Below are 18,763 nucleotides of genomic sequence, written 5' to 3' on the forward strand. Positions count from 1 at the left end.
AAAATCATGATGTTACAAAATCAAATTTTACTGTCTGGGGTCCTCTTATGAAAAGAAAATATATTTCCCTATATAAGAATGGTTTCACAGCATATTTGAAAATATAGCCTACAGAATAATACAGGTGCTGGTCATATAATTAGAATATCATCAAAAAATTGATTAATTTCAAGAATTCAACTTAACAGGTGAAACTAATGTATTATATAGACTCATTACATGCAATGTGAGATATTTCAAGACTTGTTATAATTTTGATGATTATGGCTTACAGCTTATGAAACCCACAAAATCAAAATCCCAGAAAATTAGAATATTACATGAAATCACACAGTAATTACACAGGAATACCATGGTCATTGAACCAGGTTTTGGTTATTTTGGCAGTGTGGGCAGGTGCAAATCCTGCTGGAAAATGAAGGAAGCATGAAGTGCTCTGAAAATGTCCTGGTCGACGGCTTCGTTGACTCTGGATTTAATAAAGCACAGTGGACCAAAGTCCTCTTTTCTGATGAGAGCAAATTTTGCATCTCATTTGGAAACCAAGGTCCCAGAGTCTGGAGGAAGAATGGAGAGGCACACAATCCAAGATGCTTGAAGTCCAGTGTGAAGTTTTCAGTCTGTGTTGGTTTGGGGAGCCATGTCATCGGCTGGAGTTGGTCCACTCTGCTGTCCACTCAACGCAGCCGTCTACCAGGACATTTTCAGAGCACTTCCTGCTTCCTTCAGCAGACAAGCTTTATGGAGATGCTTCCTTCATTTTCCAGCAGGATTTGCACCTGCCCACACTGCCAAAATAACCAAAACCTGGTTCAATGACCATGGTAATCCTGTGTAATTACTGTGTGATTTCATGTAATATTCTAATTTTCTAGGATTTTGATTTTGTGGGTTTCATAAGCTGTAAGCCATAATCAAAATTATAACAAAGTCAGTCTTGAAAATATCTCACTTTGCATGTAATGAGTCTATATAATACAGGTCCTTCTCAAAAAATTAGCATATTGTGATAAAGTTCATTATTTTCCATAATGTAATGATAAAAATTTAACTTTCATATATTTTAGATTCATTGCACACCAACTGAAATATTTCAGGTCTTTTATTGTTTTAATACTGATGATTTTGGCATACAGCTCATGAAAACCCAAAATTCCTGTCTCAAAGAATTAGCATATTTCATCCGACCAATAAAAGAAGTGTTTTTAATACAAAAAAAAAAAGTCAACCTTCAAATAATTATGTTCAGTTATGCACACAATAGTCAATACTTGGTCGGGAATCCTTTTGCAGAAATGACTGCTTCAATGCGGCTTGGCATGGAGGCAATCAGCCTGTGGCACTGCTGAGGTGTTATGGAGGCCCAGGATGCTTCGATAGCGGCCTTAAGCTCATCCAGAGTGTTGGGTCTTGTGTCTCTCAACTTTCTCTTCACAATATCCCACATATTCTCTATGGGGTTCAGGTCAGGAGAGTTGGCAGGCCAATTGAGCACAGTAATACCATGGTCAGTAAACCATTTACCAGTGGTTTTGGCACTGTGAGCAGGTGCCAGGTCGTGCTGAAAAATGAAATCTTCATCTCCATAAAGCTTTTCAGCAGATGGAAGCATGAAGTGCTCCAAAATCTCCTGATAGCTAGCTGCATTGACCCTGCCCTTGATAAAACACAGTGGACCAACACCAGCGGCTGACATGGCACCCCAGACCATCACTGACTGTGGGTACTTGACACTGGACTTCAGGCATTTTGGCATTTCCTTCTCCCCAGTCTTCCTCCAGACTCTGGCACCTTGATTTCCGAATGACATGCAAAACTGAGCAACAGTCCAGTGCTGCTTCTCTGTAGCCCAGGTCAGGCGCTTCTGCCGCTGTTTCTAGTTCAAACGTGGCTTGACCTGGGGAATGCGGCACCTGTAGCCCATTTCCTGCCCACGCCTGTGCACGGTGGCTCTGGATGTTTCTACTCCAGACTCAGTCCACTGCTTCCGCAGGTCCCCCAAGGTCTGGAATCGGTCCTTCTCCACAATCTTCCTCAGGGTCCGGTCACCTCTTCTCGTTGTGCAGCGTTTTTTGCCACACTTTTTCCTTCCCACAGACTTCCCACTGAGGTGCCTTGATACAGCACTCTGGGAACAGCCTATTTGTTCAGAAATTTCTTTCTGTCTTACCCTCTTGCTTGAGGGTGTCAATGTGGCCTTCTGGACAGCAGTCAGGTCGGCAGTCTTACCCATGATTGCGGTTTTGAGTAATGAAACAGGCTGGGAGTTTTTAAAAGCCTCAGGAATCTTTTGCAGGTGTTTAGAGTTAATTAGTTGATTCAGATGATTAGGTTAATAGCTTGTTTAGAGTCCCTTTTCATGATATGCTAATTTTTTGAGACAGGAATTTTGGGTTTTCATGAGCTGTATGCCAAAATGATCAGTATTAAAACAATAAAAGACCTGAAATATTTCAGTTGGTGTGCAATGAATCTAATATATATGAAAGTTTAATTTTTATCATTACATTATGGAAAATAATTAACTTTATCACAATATGCTAATTTTTTGAGAAGGACCTGATATATTAGTTTCACCTGTTAAGTTGAATTCATGAAATAAATCAACTTTTTGATGATATTCTAATTATATGACTTCTTGAAATAAATCAACTTTTTGATGATATTCTAATTATATGACCAGCACCTGTATATGGTGTTAATATATTACAATATATTGAATAATACATAAGGAATCTTCATATATTTAAAAATGTGACAGACAATATACTTACTAATATATAATGGATGTAATTTTATATTCAGAATACACTTCATAATATATACAGGGATTAAAATTATCCGTCGCTACGAGAGAGTCTACGACGGAATTCCGTCAATATCAGGGTTCCCCACTGTCCTTATGTCTTATATTCACTTTTCATAATTTTAAGGCCATAAATATGCTCACATTTCTCAAATAGTGTAATAAATGTCTTAATTTTAGTTTGAATGGGTCTTAAATTAAGGACGAGGTGTCTGTTCACCCTGCTTAGGGGGATGTGATCAAACCCTGGACTGGAGCAGAAGCAAGTTCCTCTCTGCACTCGAAGCGTTCTGTTATCACTCTGCTCCTGATCCACTCTGGGTTTTCCAGTCCCACTCTCGGGAAAAACTGCTCAGTGTTCACTCAAATTTAAAAGTTATTTTAATATGTTTTATTTTTTATATCACAAACGTCTGAATTTATAATACTATATGTAATGGTTTAGAAAGTATTCTGCACGTTTAATAAATGTTCCAGCTGCCTTTGCTTGCACAAGTAAACAGCAGGTAGCCAATGGCAAAGCGCACCCAGGTAAAAAGAAAAAAGGTAAAGAAAGTTACAGAAAACAACTTCTACAAACAATTTTAATTTGCCAACAGTTAATAATAATAAATAAAAGTTCATGACGTGCAAATCGAATAAACAATCAAGTGCAATATAAACATGTTTTGTGTCCAGGCATTACTCCATTTCAACATCTGCTTCCTCCACACTCGTCTTTTTGCCGACCGTATCTGGCGTGATTTAACTTCTCCCCAGTTGTTCCATGAAACCCCGCAAAACACGGAAAGCCGTGAAGTGATCAATAGGTTGTTTCTTCTTTGGATTGAAAAGGTACGCAATAGTCTAGGCATTATTTTGTCCTCCGACTGCAACTCCTGCTCCTAGCGCTTTCAGCGGAAAAAAGTTTACCCTACTTCCGGTCTTGGCGGCCATTTTTGTGAAATAGGCCTATTATTAAATTAGTTAATTTCATCTATAAAGCAGTTCTGCAAAACAATTTCATCGTCCAGTTCAGTTCTTATACAGCCGCGTCAGATCAGTAATATTGTTGAATATTAAGTGTCCCTGTGGTAGATTTTTCCCTACGCACCTGACTTAAGTTTACGTGGGGCGTCTACAGTCGACACTTTATAAAATTTATACTCTGGTGAACTCACGTCTGACCTCATTGGTTGATGCCTAAGAGTAGCAGATAGCAATATTGTTGTGGCCCAGATCTGGCCCACACTTGACACTTTCATCTGGCCCACATACCGCGTGGAATGATGGCACTTGGGCGGACCGCTCCTGTTTGCCAGATTTGGGCCACAATCAAGCCATAGCAATGCCGCATGTCAGCCATGAACAAAACAAATGAAGCAGAACTGGCCCACATCTGGGCAAAAGTTTATTTTAATTCTGGCCCAGATCCGGCCCAGATCTATGACCTTGCTCTGGCCCATATACTGCATGGACTGATGGCACTTGAGCGGCCCACTCCTGTTTGCCAGATATGGGCCACAATCGAGCCATAGCAATGCCACATGTCAGGCATAAACAAAACAAATGAAGCAGAACTGGCCCACATCTGGGCAACAGTTAATTGTAATTCTGGCCCAGATCTACTGTAATACCTTGCTCTGGCCCACATACCGCGTAGAATGATGCCACTTGGGCGGTCCGCTCCTGTTTGCCAGATTTGGACCACAATCAGCCATAGCAATGCTGCATGTCAGCCATAAACAAAACAAATGAAGCAGAACTGGCCCACATCTGTGCAACAGTTCATTTTAATTCTGGCCCAGATCCCGCCCAGATCTACTGTAATACCTTGCTCTGGCCCACATACCGCTTGGAATGATGGCACTTGAGCGGCCCACTCCTGTTTGCCAGATATGGGCCACAGTTGAGCCATAACAATGCCGCATATCAGCCATAAACAAAACAAATGAAGCAGAACAGGCCCACATCTGGGCAACAGTTAATTTTAATTCTGGCCCAGATCTACTGTAATACCTTTCTTTGGCTCGCATACCGCATAGAATGATGGCACTTGAGTGGTCCACTCCTGTTTGCCAGATGTGGGCCACAAGCAAACCTTAGCAATGTCACACGTAAAAACTAGAACTGACCCTAATGTGGGCCAGAGTTGATTTTTATTCTAACCCTTGTCTTTCCGATATATCTCTTGTGGCCCACATGTTGTTTGCCAGATTTGGTCCAAGTCACCTTTCTTTTTATATCACTTTATAGATTGTTTCAAAGCAGTTTTACAGGTATAAACAAGGGGAAAAATAATTTTAAAATATTAAATAATTTTAAATAATTAAATTATTCAAACATAGTTCAATTCTGCAGTTAAGCAGCTTTAAAAAGAAAATGGTGTCATTGTTCATCTGAAATCTATTTAGTGTTGTTTCACAAAACTGTAAATCCATCAATTATGAAATCAGTTCAATTCGCTATAAAGCAGTTCTGCAGTTAACAGTGAGGTCATCTTCCAGCTCAGTTCAGTTCTTAGTGTGAGTGCACTAGGGGTAGGCGATATGACCCAAATCTTATAATCACGATGAGTAATTTTATTTCACGATAATGATATATATACCCCGATATAGTCATTTTTGCTTTAATTGAGGTCTTTATATATTGGTTAATTTACCATAGACATTTCATAAATCTTGTCACCAAAACTCAAGCTTACTGAAGACATACATGTCCAATTTGTATGTCTCTTAAGGCAGGAACACACCAAGCCGACGCCGACGAACTAGCGCCGATGAAAGCCGACTGTGTTGTCGCCTCTCGTCGGGGTAAAAAGCTGCACTTGAACACACCGAGAGAACTACAGCCGACTGTCAGCTAGAAGGCGCGTTCTGCGCCTGCGTGTAAATGAGACAACTGCCTATTTCTGCAGATATATTAGTCTATATTCGTCATTCAAAAAAGGAAACCAATGCTGCCGGCTGCAGATACACATACCGTAAACAAAGCAGTGCGTGCTTACCGTTTTGAATATCAATCCTGCTAAACACTTTCTTTATTCCACTCCTCTCACGTTAATATAAAAATATTCGCCAAGGAACACTCAGGTAAGATGAAGATCATGACGTAACATAAGAACAGCCTTCTATCTGTACTGTTTTGACTTCTTTGCCTCGCTGTTTGGCTTTTATTCTTGTGCACTGACTCTTTCACTAAGCTGAACAGCCAATCAGAGTTCTCTCTTTCCCCGACGGCCCGACGCCGATTCAACATGTCGAATCGGCCGAAACAAAGCCGACGAGGTCCAATTTCAGCCGACGGTGCGGAACACACTGAGGAAACTTAGTCGGCCGACGCACAAAAACTGCCTGACGGCCGACCGTTGGCTTGGTGTGTTCCTGCCTATACATGTAAGAGTCAGTGATAAAATAAGACCAAATAAACTAATTACAAGCAATTGGACAAAAAAACTACAAAAAAAAGAGGCAAGGAACCCAAAAACCATCAGGTGACAGAAATGGAGAAGAAAAAAACTTTGGGAGAAACCAGGCTCAGTCAAGGGGCCAGTTCTCCTCTGGCCAATAAACAAACGTGGTGTGATTATGACTCAGGCTGAAGTCATCACAAGTCAGATTGTGGATTGGTGTAATTCAAAATATTTCATCTGATTCCATCAACTTGAAGATCAGGAAATAACACGCCGGCTCGGAGTTGAAGCTGGCCGTAAGGGTCTGTGAAGAGGACTTGTCTGGTTCTTGTGGCCTTTGCTGTGGATCTGTGCCTCTGGATTTGGACCAGATCCAGCTGACTATGGTAACCTCGGGATAATGAAACAGACAGATTGTTAGCATAGAAATAAACCATTACTGTACCTTATCTGGGCGGCTATATATTAGGCCTGTAGAGCGATGCTTCGACGTCAAAATTACGTCGACGTCATATTTTTTTTTGTCTACGCTTCTTTATTTATTTATTTATTGTACCGTTTCCGGCTGTACAGCTCGTCACACACACGTGGGAGACCGAAACATTGCAGAATGGAGGACAAAACAACAACCACTTCATAGTATTCCCAACAAAGCCATGCAAAAGCCCCAACAAAAGAAAAAGTCCTAAAAAAACAGCTCGCACTAAATCATTGAAGGTATGGGAATACTTCCACTTTAGTCCCAAACGTAAAGGTGTCGTTATTTGCGCTTTTTGCCAAATGGAGTTGACATCCTGTCTCCCGGAAGTTCCGGGAGTCTCCTGCATATTGATAGCGGCTCCCTGATGTCCGCAAATTAGTTAAAATCTCACGGAGTCTAGAGCTCGCAAGCTCCAAACCGTGTAGCGCGTGCGGCAGACAGGGAGAGAGCGAGAGACCTTGCGTGTGTCCTTAAATGTGCGTGTGTGCCTTATGAAGCGCATGATCCACCACCCCCCCCCCCCCCCCCCCCCCCCAGGGATGTTTTTTATTAGCACTGAAAACATTAAAATGAGCACCACATCCAAGTGTGATAGGGCTCATTTAAATAGCAAACATTTTACTGTGTAGATACTCTGTAAGAACCAGATCAAAATTGTTGTGCATTGAATGTGCATTCCTACAAATTTCCACGTTACAAAAAATAATTGTTCAATTAGTCATTCGATTAGTCGACTAATGGATAAAATAATCGCCAGACTAATCGTTTAATTAATAATCGTTTACCCCAGCCCTACTATATATAGATATATAGATAAATATAAATATATACTCCGGTCACATACTGCATTCCACCTCAAACCAGTTTGAATTTAGCCTACTACAAATACATTTTGATTTAAAAAAATAAGTAAAAAGAGATGGACTTGACTTAACTTATTTCTAACAGTGTAAGCTGAACCCTAAGGGTTTTCTAGCAAGTCAGACATTTTCATGAATGCATAATAAAAAAGGGTTGAAAAAGGTTCATTTTAAAATAACATTAAAATGTTCTCATAGCAATTTGTGCTGATTTGTCATTAATTTACTCATTCACAAATTAATTTATAAATTAGGCTATTGTTATCTATAAAAATATCATGTAACTGTCGATATTTAAACAAAATGTAAGACAAATTAAGTACAGTTTTATAAATATTTTGAATATCAGGGTCAAAGCAGTTTATAAGATAACACGGGTGAATGTGATTTCAACAAATATGTTTCTGGATAAACATCTTTGTTAATCCTGCATTCCAATCAACAAATCATATTTGAGTGACAAGTTTACAGTTTATGTTAAGTTTATGGTTACAACCAGGGTTTGGTCCTGGTTATTTATATCATTTCCCTCTTTAAGGATAAGTTGGGGTTAGGGTTTCAGGACAGGAAATGTGTTCAAAGATGAAGAAAAAAAAAGTTGATAAAGGAATATGTCCTGCTTGAAACCACAGCAAAGATTTTTACATACAGCAACTCAAAATGCAACTCAGTACATGCTCGCTGCTCTTGACAAATTTGGTTTTGGGTCGAAATTTATGAATATATTAAAAATGCTGTATGCTAGCCCCCAATCTTCTGTTATAGCCAACCACGAAAGATCCACCCCGTTCCCGCTACACCGCGGCACCAGGCAGGGCTGCTGCCTCTCTCCAATGCTTTTTGCTCTAGCTCTTGAACCGCTGGCCATAGCCATTAGAGCCAACTCCCAAATCTCCGGTATAAGGTGCGGCACATCCGAGTGCACCATCGGTCTGTACGCAGATGATGTAATTCTGACCCTTTCAGATGTAAAAACATCCCTTTCACCCCTTCTTAATCTGATAGACGGCTTTGGGCGACTCTCTGGGTTTACTATAAACTGGGAGAAATCTGTTTTTATGCCTCTGTCTAGCAGTCTTGACTCCAGTTTTCTTCTCAATCTGCCCTTAAGAGTCTCTCATGACCACTTTTCCTACCTGGGGATTAACATCCCCAGAAATCCAAAACTTCTTTTTAAACTTAATTATATGGATCTGATTGGCAGGCTCAAGGGTATGATTGATAAATGGAAACTTCTCCCCCTCTCATTGATTGGCCGTGTCAACATAGTTAAAATGGTCGTGCTCCCTAAATTTTCTTATTTATTTCAGAATGTGCCCATCTTCCTAACTTCTTCCTTTTTCAAGACGTTAGACTCTATTATCATGCCCTTCATATGGGCCTCCAAGCCCCTCCGTATTTCAAAGGCCCACTTACAGAAGCCCACTGAGGAGGGTGGTTTAGGCCTGCCTGTCTTTCGACATTACTACTGGGCCTGCAACGCCAGAGCATGGGTTTTTTGGAATCAGTCCACGGTTGGGGGTGCAGAGGTGGGTGGACCCTGCCCTAGATGGCCTGAGATTGAGCTTAGTAATGCTGTGTCACTTACTGGTGCATCCTTGTCAGCCATTCTATTCTCAAAACCTGACATTAAAATTAAATCGTTTTTCTATTTTAAATAGAAGTATTTCTATCATTTTCTACTTTGTAATTCGATTAAAATTTTAAAGCAAATCAAGGTAATTCTTAAACTCCCAGAAAATTTAATTCATGCCCCCATATTTCAGAACCCCTGTTTCAAGCCTGGTTTGATGGATGCTGTCTTTACGCAATGGTCAGATAAAGGTTTAACTACTATCAGGGATCTTTACATTGATAATCACTTTGCATCTTTTGCCCAGCTCCAGGCTAAGTTCAAACTCCCTACTAACCAATTTTTTTGTTATCTACAAATTAGAAATTTTGTCAAGCATACTTTTTCTCGCCTAGATGTGACCCCCATGCAACATGTCTTTTTTGATATTATGACCAGCCCTCCCACCTCCAAGCATTTGATCTTCCGGTTTGTTAACCTCTTTGTTGTGGCAACCCCCTCTCTCCATATTAAAGAGGCGTGGATCAAGGACACTGGCGAAGTTATATCTGACGAGCTATGGGCGAAAGGGTTAAAAAGGATAAAACCATGCTCTATTAATGCTCGACTTCAGCTTATTCAGTTCAAAGTAGTTCATAGGTTGCACTATTCCAAGACTAGACTGAACAAATTATTTCCGGCTGTCTCCCCCACTTGTGATAAATGTAAATCAACTCATGGAACTCTTGGGCATCTTTTCTGGTCTTGCTCTAAGCTCACTAAATTCTGGGTCGACATTTTCAGTTTGTACAGTGCTGTTTACAATAGACAACTGATTCCTGACTGTCTCTTAGTAATACTGGGCTGCTCCGAAGGTTCTTTGGCTCTTCCATCTGCTTTACAACAAGCCCTCATGTTTGGTATGATCATTGCCAAACGGGTTATCCTAAAGGAGTGGAAGTCAGCTTCCTCTCCTTGCTTCAAGAGGTGGCTTAATGATATGGTTTCCTGTTTACACCTTGAAGAAATTCGGTTCTCTGTCTAGCTCCCAAGATAAGTTTAAGAAGATCTGGGGCCCTTTCATAGAATACATCAGGAAGGATAGATTTCAAACTAGGACCGAAATGCAATGCACTTTAAAAAAAAAAAAAGTATTTAATTTTTTTAATCTTTGGGTAGTTATCTTTACTGAGACTGCCACTCCCCTCTGGCTCAGGCCTCCGTGACTCAAGGTGTGAATGGACTTTTTGTGATATCTATTCATTGTACTGACACGTATATTTATACTTGTTTCTTTTCTATAAAATGTGTAACTGCTGGCTGTATGTGTTTTTATTTTATTTTTATTTATTTATTTATTTATTTTTCTGTTTGTTTATTTATTTATTTTTATTTTTTTGTTGTTGTTTGTGCCTTAATTGTCTGATTTACTGCCTTTTTTTGTTTGTATTATGTGCACCTTTGTATTAAAAAAAAAAATTTGTATAAATAAAATTTACAACAAAAAAATGCATCTCGGCTAAATATTCAGTTACATTCAAAAACCATAAAAAAAACTCCCACTCTACCAACATGTACAACAAAAGTTAACTGACTGTAAGAGCTGTCACTAGTGCATGCCTGTGTTTGTGGTGCACGCACACACACACACACACGTTGTATTTCCATGTTTTATGGGGATTTTCGATAGACATGATTTTTATACTGTAAAAACTGTTTATTCTCTCCCCTTATACTAACCCTACCCCTAAACCTACCCTTCACAGAAAACTTTGTGCATTTTCAAAAAACATAATTTAGTGTGTTGGTTATAAGCTGATTTTCCTAATGGGGACCAAAAACGTCCCCACAAGGACAAGAATTTCGGATATTGCCATTTTGGATATTGCCGTTTTCATAACGTAGCGTTTACCTGGAAAAAACACACACACACACAAACCATTAGAATCATGTTAAAAAAAAATAAACAAATTCACAGGGCAGGCCAATCCACAACTTATATAGCCTTTTTTTTCTCCAGATTAGCCTGTGCAATTTTGTGTCATGTAACATAGCCCATTTTTGTTTAAAAAGTATTTACGCCATATTTTCAAATGTGGGAGTTTTTTGCTATACATCTCTTTCAAAGGTGCTGCATCCAAGCTAGAAGTGGCCACATTTTTGAATGATATTTAGGCCTTATTTGCCCTGTCAACTGTACCGTATATTTGTCAAAAGTGGCCCTAATTGTTATAAAATTAATAATTTGCCACTGTGCCATAAGGCTTACAGCCTGATAAGTCAGTGCTGACTGTGCTGTATATTTGCCAAATGTGGCCCAAGTTTGGGGTAATGTAATCGGGCCATATTTGCTATGCCATGTGTGGGTCACTTTAGGTTCACATTCAGATTCGCCAGTGATTACTGCCCCTTATCTTTGCCAAAACTAGCCCAGATATGTTTGAAGATAACTGGGCCAAATTTGGTGTAATGTATTTGGGCCATATTTGCTATGAATGTGAACCTAAAGTGGCCTACAAATGACAGATTAGCCTGTGATTACTGTCCCACATCTTTGCCAAAACTGGCCCAGATATGTTTTAAGATAACTGGGCCACATTTGCTGTATTATAATGGAGGCCAGTTTAGGCTCACACCCTGGTATCCAGTGCTGACTGTGCCATACATTTGCCAAATGCGGCCCAAATTTGGTGTAATGTACTCGGGCCATATTTGCTATGCTACGTGTGGGCCACTTTAGGTTCACATTCAGATTCGCCAGTAATTACTGCCCCTCGTCTTTGCCAGAACTGGTAAATCAATGTTTTAAGATAACTGGGCCACATTTGCTGTATTATATGTGGGCCAGTTTATGATCACACCCCGCTTAGCCAGTGCTGACTATGCCTTACATTTGCCAAATGTGGCCCAAATTTGATGTAATGTACTCGGGCCATATTTGCTATGCCATTTGTGGGCCACTTTAGGTTCACATTCAGATTCGCCTGTGATTATTGTCCCACATTTTTGCCAAAACTGCCTCAGTTATGTTTTAAGATAACTGGGCCACATTTGCTGCAATATATGTGGGCCATATTTGGTTTACATCCAGATTAGTCATTGTTAATTGTGCCAATTACCATAGGTGGCCCACATTTGATTTGTGATATTTAGGCCATATTCATTATTCATCATATGGGCCACTTTAGGCTCACATTCATTTTTGCCTAAAAAGGCCCACATGTGATTTAAAATATTTGGGACATATTTGCCATTTTACATGTGGGCCACTTCAGGCTAACATACATTTTGTCCGGGCCATAAGAAGGCCTGCACTGCCGCATCATTGCCTGAAGTGGCCCACATCCGTCTGCTATCTGGGGCTATTCTGACTGCATAAAATGCCTAAGAATTATAGTTACCTGACCGCAATCTAACCCTACCTAAGAGTCTCACACCGAGTCGAACAACGTCCCATTCCTTTTTGAACACTATCACTTGGGAATAAGGTCTCTAGTGTTCCACTAACCTGCTGTGCATTATTAACTAGACAGACTCCAGACAATGCCTTCGAATGTGCTTCAATCACGACCGGAGTTGGAATAGAGATTTTTGAAAGCGTTCAAGTGCTCTTGGTGTTCACTGGTTTACATCAAAGATCCAGGCAATACAAAATTAAACATGTAATTACTTGCAAAATAATTGCCTGCCCTACAACATTCTAAAATCTGCCAGTTTAATGTGACATGTAAGCTATGTATTGTTTCTTTGTCAACGACTATTATTTTTCCAGTAATAGAATGACTAGAATCCAGCGCTGACAAGAATCACATACATGAGGTGTATGATGGGGTGAGGGAATAGAGAAATGGGGAACAGAGAAATTTTTATTTATTTTATTATTTTTATTTATTTATTTATTTCTAGCAATATGTAATTACACATGACAAGGCAATAAGAAGCATTTTGACTAATCTCTACAAGCCTTTAAATTCATCATACTTTCATCAACTTAAACAAATACTTCAATCTATTGCTCGAAACGGAGTGGGCAGAAGTCAAACTTATTTGAACCCACCCCGGTTACCTTTAACAGGAAAAACAAAACAGAACAATGGTAGCTGCTTCCTTACACATTATCCTAACACTCAATTACAATTGTGTGTATAAATACATAAGAAAACATGAGAAAGGAAGAAGGGGAACCCCTTCTCCCTCACCAAAAGCAAAACAATACCCAAAACAAAACACAACATATCCTAAATACACACCATAAATGATCTTAGGTAACAATTATAATAATACCAACAATGGTAATCAAATACCTACAAGGTAAAATGAGACCGATTATGAATACATGGATACATCTATGATAATACCTACAATGGTACTCAGAATACCTACAGGGTAATATAAACAGACTATGAATACATAAATACAAAACCACAAAATTAAACCATGCCTGCCATGTATTGTGATAAGACCTTCTGTTTATAGAGTACTTTAAATTTATGACTGTTTTGGCTTTGTTTGAGTTCCAGCCCCAAACTATTCCATAGTTTAACCCCGCATACAGACACACAAAAACTTCTCCTAGTAGTTCTAATCACTGGTATTACAAAGTTCCCATAACTCCTCAAGCTGTACGACTGCTCTCTCTGTATAAATAACTTTTGTATGTTAGCAGGTAAAAGATTGCAAAATGCTTTAAATAAAAATTTTGCTGTATTAACTTTAACTAGGTCCTGTATTTTTAATAATTTAGATCTAAGAAAAAGTGGATTTGTGTGTTCAAGATAATTAACCTTGTGTATAGTACGTATAGCCCTTTTTTGTAAAATAAATAGTGATTGTATTAAGTTGTTATAGTTATTTCCCCATACTTCAACACAGTAAGTTAAGTACGGTAAAATTAGGGAACAATACAAGATACGTAGTGTATTCTCATCAAGTACCTGTTTGGCTTTATTTATTATCGCAAGGCTTTTGGAGACTTTGGTTTTTGTGTCTGATGTGAGTTTTCCAAGTTTGTTTGTTGTCTATTATAACTCCTAAAAATTTTATTTCAGAGACATATTCAATTTGTATCCCATCTATCACAATCATCTTATCCATTTTTTCCTTATGATTACCAAATAATATGGCTTTAGTTTTATCTAAGTTTAAAGACAATTTATTACTGTCCATCCATTTTTTAATACAGAGAAATTTTGAATGAAGACCTCCTTGCTTGTGGTTGACTACCTACTGTACTTTAAAGTAGTTAAACTAGAGTGAAGCTACAGAAATATATTAGGAGAGTGTGTTGGGATATTTCCTCAGTTTGTTCATCTGTAAAACTGCATATTTTTGTAATGTTGTAATCTGCACAATGTTGCCGTTCATCTCATTGCTGTTCGGTTTGGTGTACTAGAAATGCTAGACTTTTAAAAAACATCAAAGTAAATGTCCAAAGCATGTTTTACAAATGTGTTACTCTCTCTGTTTAGGCTTCTTACCACTTTCTACGAGTCTGAAGACCCGGAGAAAAAGTGCAGGTTCCCTGGAGAAGGTCGAAAGTCACCTCTTAGTCTTACAAAGACATTGCCTTCTCTGCTGATTTTGGGTGGTCTCACTTTACCAATGCTGTTAACAGAGTCAGGTAGAAAACTCTATCTCAATACCTGGCTCTATGGAACTCTGATTGGATGGGTGTGGGTAAAAGTAAGTCCATAAGCTAGCCATATATACAAATAAAACGTCCATCCTAACTGCCTATATCAACACAGAGACACTTTTAGGATTCATCGTTGGATAATATTCTTTATTTCTCATTAGTTACTTTTTTTCTTAGTGTACCAGTAACCAAGAGGCTTAATGCGTTTATCATTTGGTTTTTTACACTCCTAACTTTCAAGTTAAACTGTACATTGTCTACACTGCAAACAAGCAATGAGATGCAAAAAAACGAAAACATTCCAGTTGTCAACATGCTTGCAGCACTGTAGACAGATGTTTAAATTTAAAATGAGAATGTTTCAGTTTTGTTGCATTGCATCATTCGCTTGCGATGTAGAACTAGTGTGAGGGTTTCTGTTCCATCTGAGCTTAACTGTAATCTGAAATGCACAAATAGATAACCTGTAACAGAGATACAATTTTATATCAAGGTTGGGTAGCAGTTTTGAAACTTTTGTTTGTCATTTAACCATTTTAAATTTTCAGTATGCAAGACTTTTTTTTTCCTTTTCTTTTTTTTTCTTTTTTTTTGTGGTTCTGAATATTATGAATGGTTTATGATGACAGTTGTTTACAGAGTCTGTTTTTCACCTTTCTTGTTTTTCTTGAAAACTTTGAGTAATTTATTATTTTGTGTTGATTTTGATTGTGCTTAATGCATTTTTTTTTATGCGTTGGGTTTTGGCTGTATGCGTTTCACATCAGTTATCTTTCTTTTTGATTTAAGATATCTAAAAAGTTTGTCAGATATGGGCTTTTTATTGTAATCGTTTGCACTATTGCTAAATATTTCAAAGATAGTTGTTAAACTTGCTGGTTGCAGGGGTATTAAATATAGTTCTGTCAAAATGAAAATTCTGTCTTATTCAGCTTCGTGTCGTTCCAACATGTCACTTTCTTTCTTTGAAGAGTCTCCACATAGCCCTTTTCAATAATTTAATCAAGAACAATAATTTGGTCCACATGAGAAATCTGAGACATTTGTCTCAAATGGCATTTCACGGTTCAGTGATTGATTTTAATATAAAAATTCAACAATTATATGACTGACGTAACCTTGCAAATGCCTTCAAATTGTATTTTAAAGCTTGGTGATTTTAGTAGTAGTAGGCATAGGCTCCCACATTAAAAAGATTTATTGACTTGCTGCTGATTACACTTACCCATAGTTTATAATGTGATTTTCATTGAAGTCCATGATCTACAAATATTTTAATGGGAAATTAATTTGAATCTTTGGAGAGTATGGGAATCTTACATGAAAATTAGTCAATAGCACAAATGCCTTCAGTGATTTTGTCAGCAACCACTTGGGTTAAAGTTTAGGATTATACATTTATACTGATCACAGCTGGGTTCCCACAATTACAGAAAAACAGAAAAAGTGTTGGAAGCTATTTTTAAACTGTAGTTTGGAAGGTTACATCTACAAGCTACATAATACTTTAAAGTAGTTAAACTACAGTCAAACTTACTCTTCCAAATCTTAGTGTATAACATTTTTTAAGCATCTACATTTAATCAGAGCCATATTTTTCAATAAAACAATCTCAATTAGGATGTTTCAAGATCTTACAAAACTTACAAAAAATGTATTGGTTATTTAGAAGAAAAAAATGGGTTATGGGGGGGGGGGGGCAGGGGGTTAACGCATTTAAGCCTTTGCCAAAACTGATTACCTAAAGGCACTTTTTATTTTTTCATTCAATTTAAATAGATTAGTTAATTCACTTTTACAGTCAAGGGTTAATTGCTTTCATAATACTTGTCTTTCCTTTTCTGTCATTTTTTCTGTCCTTTTCTGTCAAGTATGCACCATTATCTATAGATGTATCCAATGAGTTATTTTTACATTAGAAATTCTGTCTCTACCTATTCATGTTAATCAACGTGTAAACAGTGTTATGCTTGTCCTTGTGTTGACCCTTTTGTGCTGGGAAGTTTAATTTGTGGTCCATTTTTCTGACTATTGTCAGATTGGTTTCAGATATGTATGAAATTGAAACCACGGTGACCTATGGTGAAAAGTCATGGTTGGGCTTTCTTCTCATTAATGTTGGTCTGGTTTCAGTCAATAAATGGCTCAAGGCTTTTGTTGTTACCCCCACCTCCCACAACTGGACCGAAAACTGCACTGGCGTCTTTACTAAACGGATTCTTTTTTTCAAGCCCAAACCAGTTAAGGCAAAGCCAACCCTGCAGCCAATTCAAAATATTTCATTTTGTTGTCAATCACAATGCCAATTGCCTCCATGATGCTGGAAAATACTAACCTCTAAACTAGGGCTGTACGATTAATTGCAATTTACCCAAAATCGATTGAAACAGATTTGGCTTAGTGTGATTATGTACTTGCAAAGGCTGCGATTTATTTATTTATTTATTTTTTAAAAGTGAAGCACAGCTCTGTATCAGTAGGAAATGGCGCTTCATCTGTAAGCACTGCGAGTTTGAGTTGCTTATAAACGTGCATTTGAAAAAGCAACACGTGTCAAACATCTTTCCGAACATGAGAAGCATTTATGAACCTCTTGTTCAACAAAAGACAACATTTTAATAACATGTTTTTACTCCAAACTCACTTCATAATGTCAGTTGAGTGTTTGAAAACATCCTTCTGTGAGATAAAGGATGTGTCGTTTAGTATTGAAATATAACTTCATTATCATGAAAAAAACAAGATAAACCATAAAACCTAGATAAACCATATATTTTTTGTAGTCGTGTGTCTATTAGTCATGTATAATCAATCAAAGCGTTTCAATCTTCTGTTAATCAGACTACAGCGATAGTACGATGCCCATAGGGATTTCCTGGAATTATCGTACTTCTGCAGGGTATATTTGGAGATTCTGCGTGAGCTCAGAGGGCGACTTTCAGATGGAGCAGCATTTACTACTGATCTCAGAGCCATGCTTCACTGACAAGCTGCACATAAAAAATTGCACAGCCTTTCCCGAATTGCGTGTGGTTTAATTTCAATTAATGCAGCCCTACCCTAAACCTAATCTTAAAGTTAATGTATTGTTGTTAGTGGAACCTCATAGATAGCATTACAGTTTGTTGCAGTAATCCATCCATAATTTTTCTGAAGTCAGAACTTTTCTGAACTGGTGATTTCATGATTGTGCAGTAAAATTGGCTGAGCGGTGGAGTTTGCACTTAACTGCCTTGGGAAGAAAAACGTGGCTTTACAATTGCTGTATGACTGATAACATGTCAGAACTATTTTGGCAAAAGGGGAATCATTTGAGATGAGGTTTTTACTACAACCTCAACTGTATTGTGTACTATGGATTGTATAGTATCACAAGGTTTGGTGACTTAAACATAAAGTATTTCAAATACAACAAACTTTCTTAAACTTGTGCTGCATTGTCTTTTAAATATTCGTTCATGCAGTATTGTTTATATAGCAATATTAATGCAAGCCCATTACCGAATTCACTGTCTATAGACACTCATGCTTATTTATTGTCTGTACTACTGATTCACAATAAAGTTGATTTCTTTTTTTGCTTTTTTTTTGTTCATTCGTAAGCTTTTGTTCATTTTTTGTTCATTCGTTTAATTCGTAAGCTCTCTCTTAGCGTTGTTTGAGCTCAAGACGCTAGTCGCCGCCATTGTGCAGCAGTCTTTAGAATTCAGCGCACCGCAGTACAAGTCAAACTATGGTATGTTGACAATGTTGTGGCTCAAAAATGATTTAATGTAATGGACATTTGAAGACTAATAATAAAATATGTTCGCAATGGATACAGGCCTATTTATGAAGTTGACTTTATTTGGTATCAGATCTAATATGGTGGTAATTAGCCTAGGCTGTTTCGTAATGTCATTATAGCTTTTAAATTGGCAATCACTTTTGATAATTAAATTCTGGCAAACAATTTGGCTCTAAATGGCTAAGATCTATAAATGGGTAAGCATGGTGGTGTCCAGTAAGCGACCAACTATGGCAGTGATCCAACGTGTC

At 38.1% G+C, this 18,763-nt stretch overlaps 1 protein-coding gene across 1 annotated transcript in view; it reads left to right on the top strand.

The window, feature by feature from the left end:
* agpat5 (1-acylglycerol-3-phosphate O-acyltransferase 5 (lysophosphatidic acid acyltransferase, epsilon)) overlaps window positions 1-18,327 on the top strand; it is a 133,689-nt gene extending 115,362 nt beyond the window's left edge. The window contains exon 8 of the mRNA XM_077218107.1: window positions 14,559-18,327. Coding sequence (XP_077074222.1) covers window positions 14,559-14,784 — 226 coding nt within the window. The 3' untranslated portion in view covers window positions 14,785-18,327. The remainder of the gene's footprint in view (window positions 1-14,558) is intronic.
* Window positions 18,328-18,763: the final 436 nt, after the last annotated feature.

Source organism: Siphateles boraxobius, unplaced genomic scaffold, assembly GCF_051911475.1.
Source record: "Siphateles boraxobius isolate OS27281-9 unplaced genomic scaffold, OSU_SipBor_1 12, whole genome shotgun sequence".
In the NCBI taxonomy this organism is placed as follows: Eukaryota; Metazoa; Chordata; class Actinopteri; order Cypriniformes; family Leuciscidae; genus Siphateles; species Siphateles boraxobius.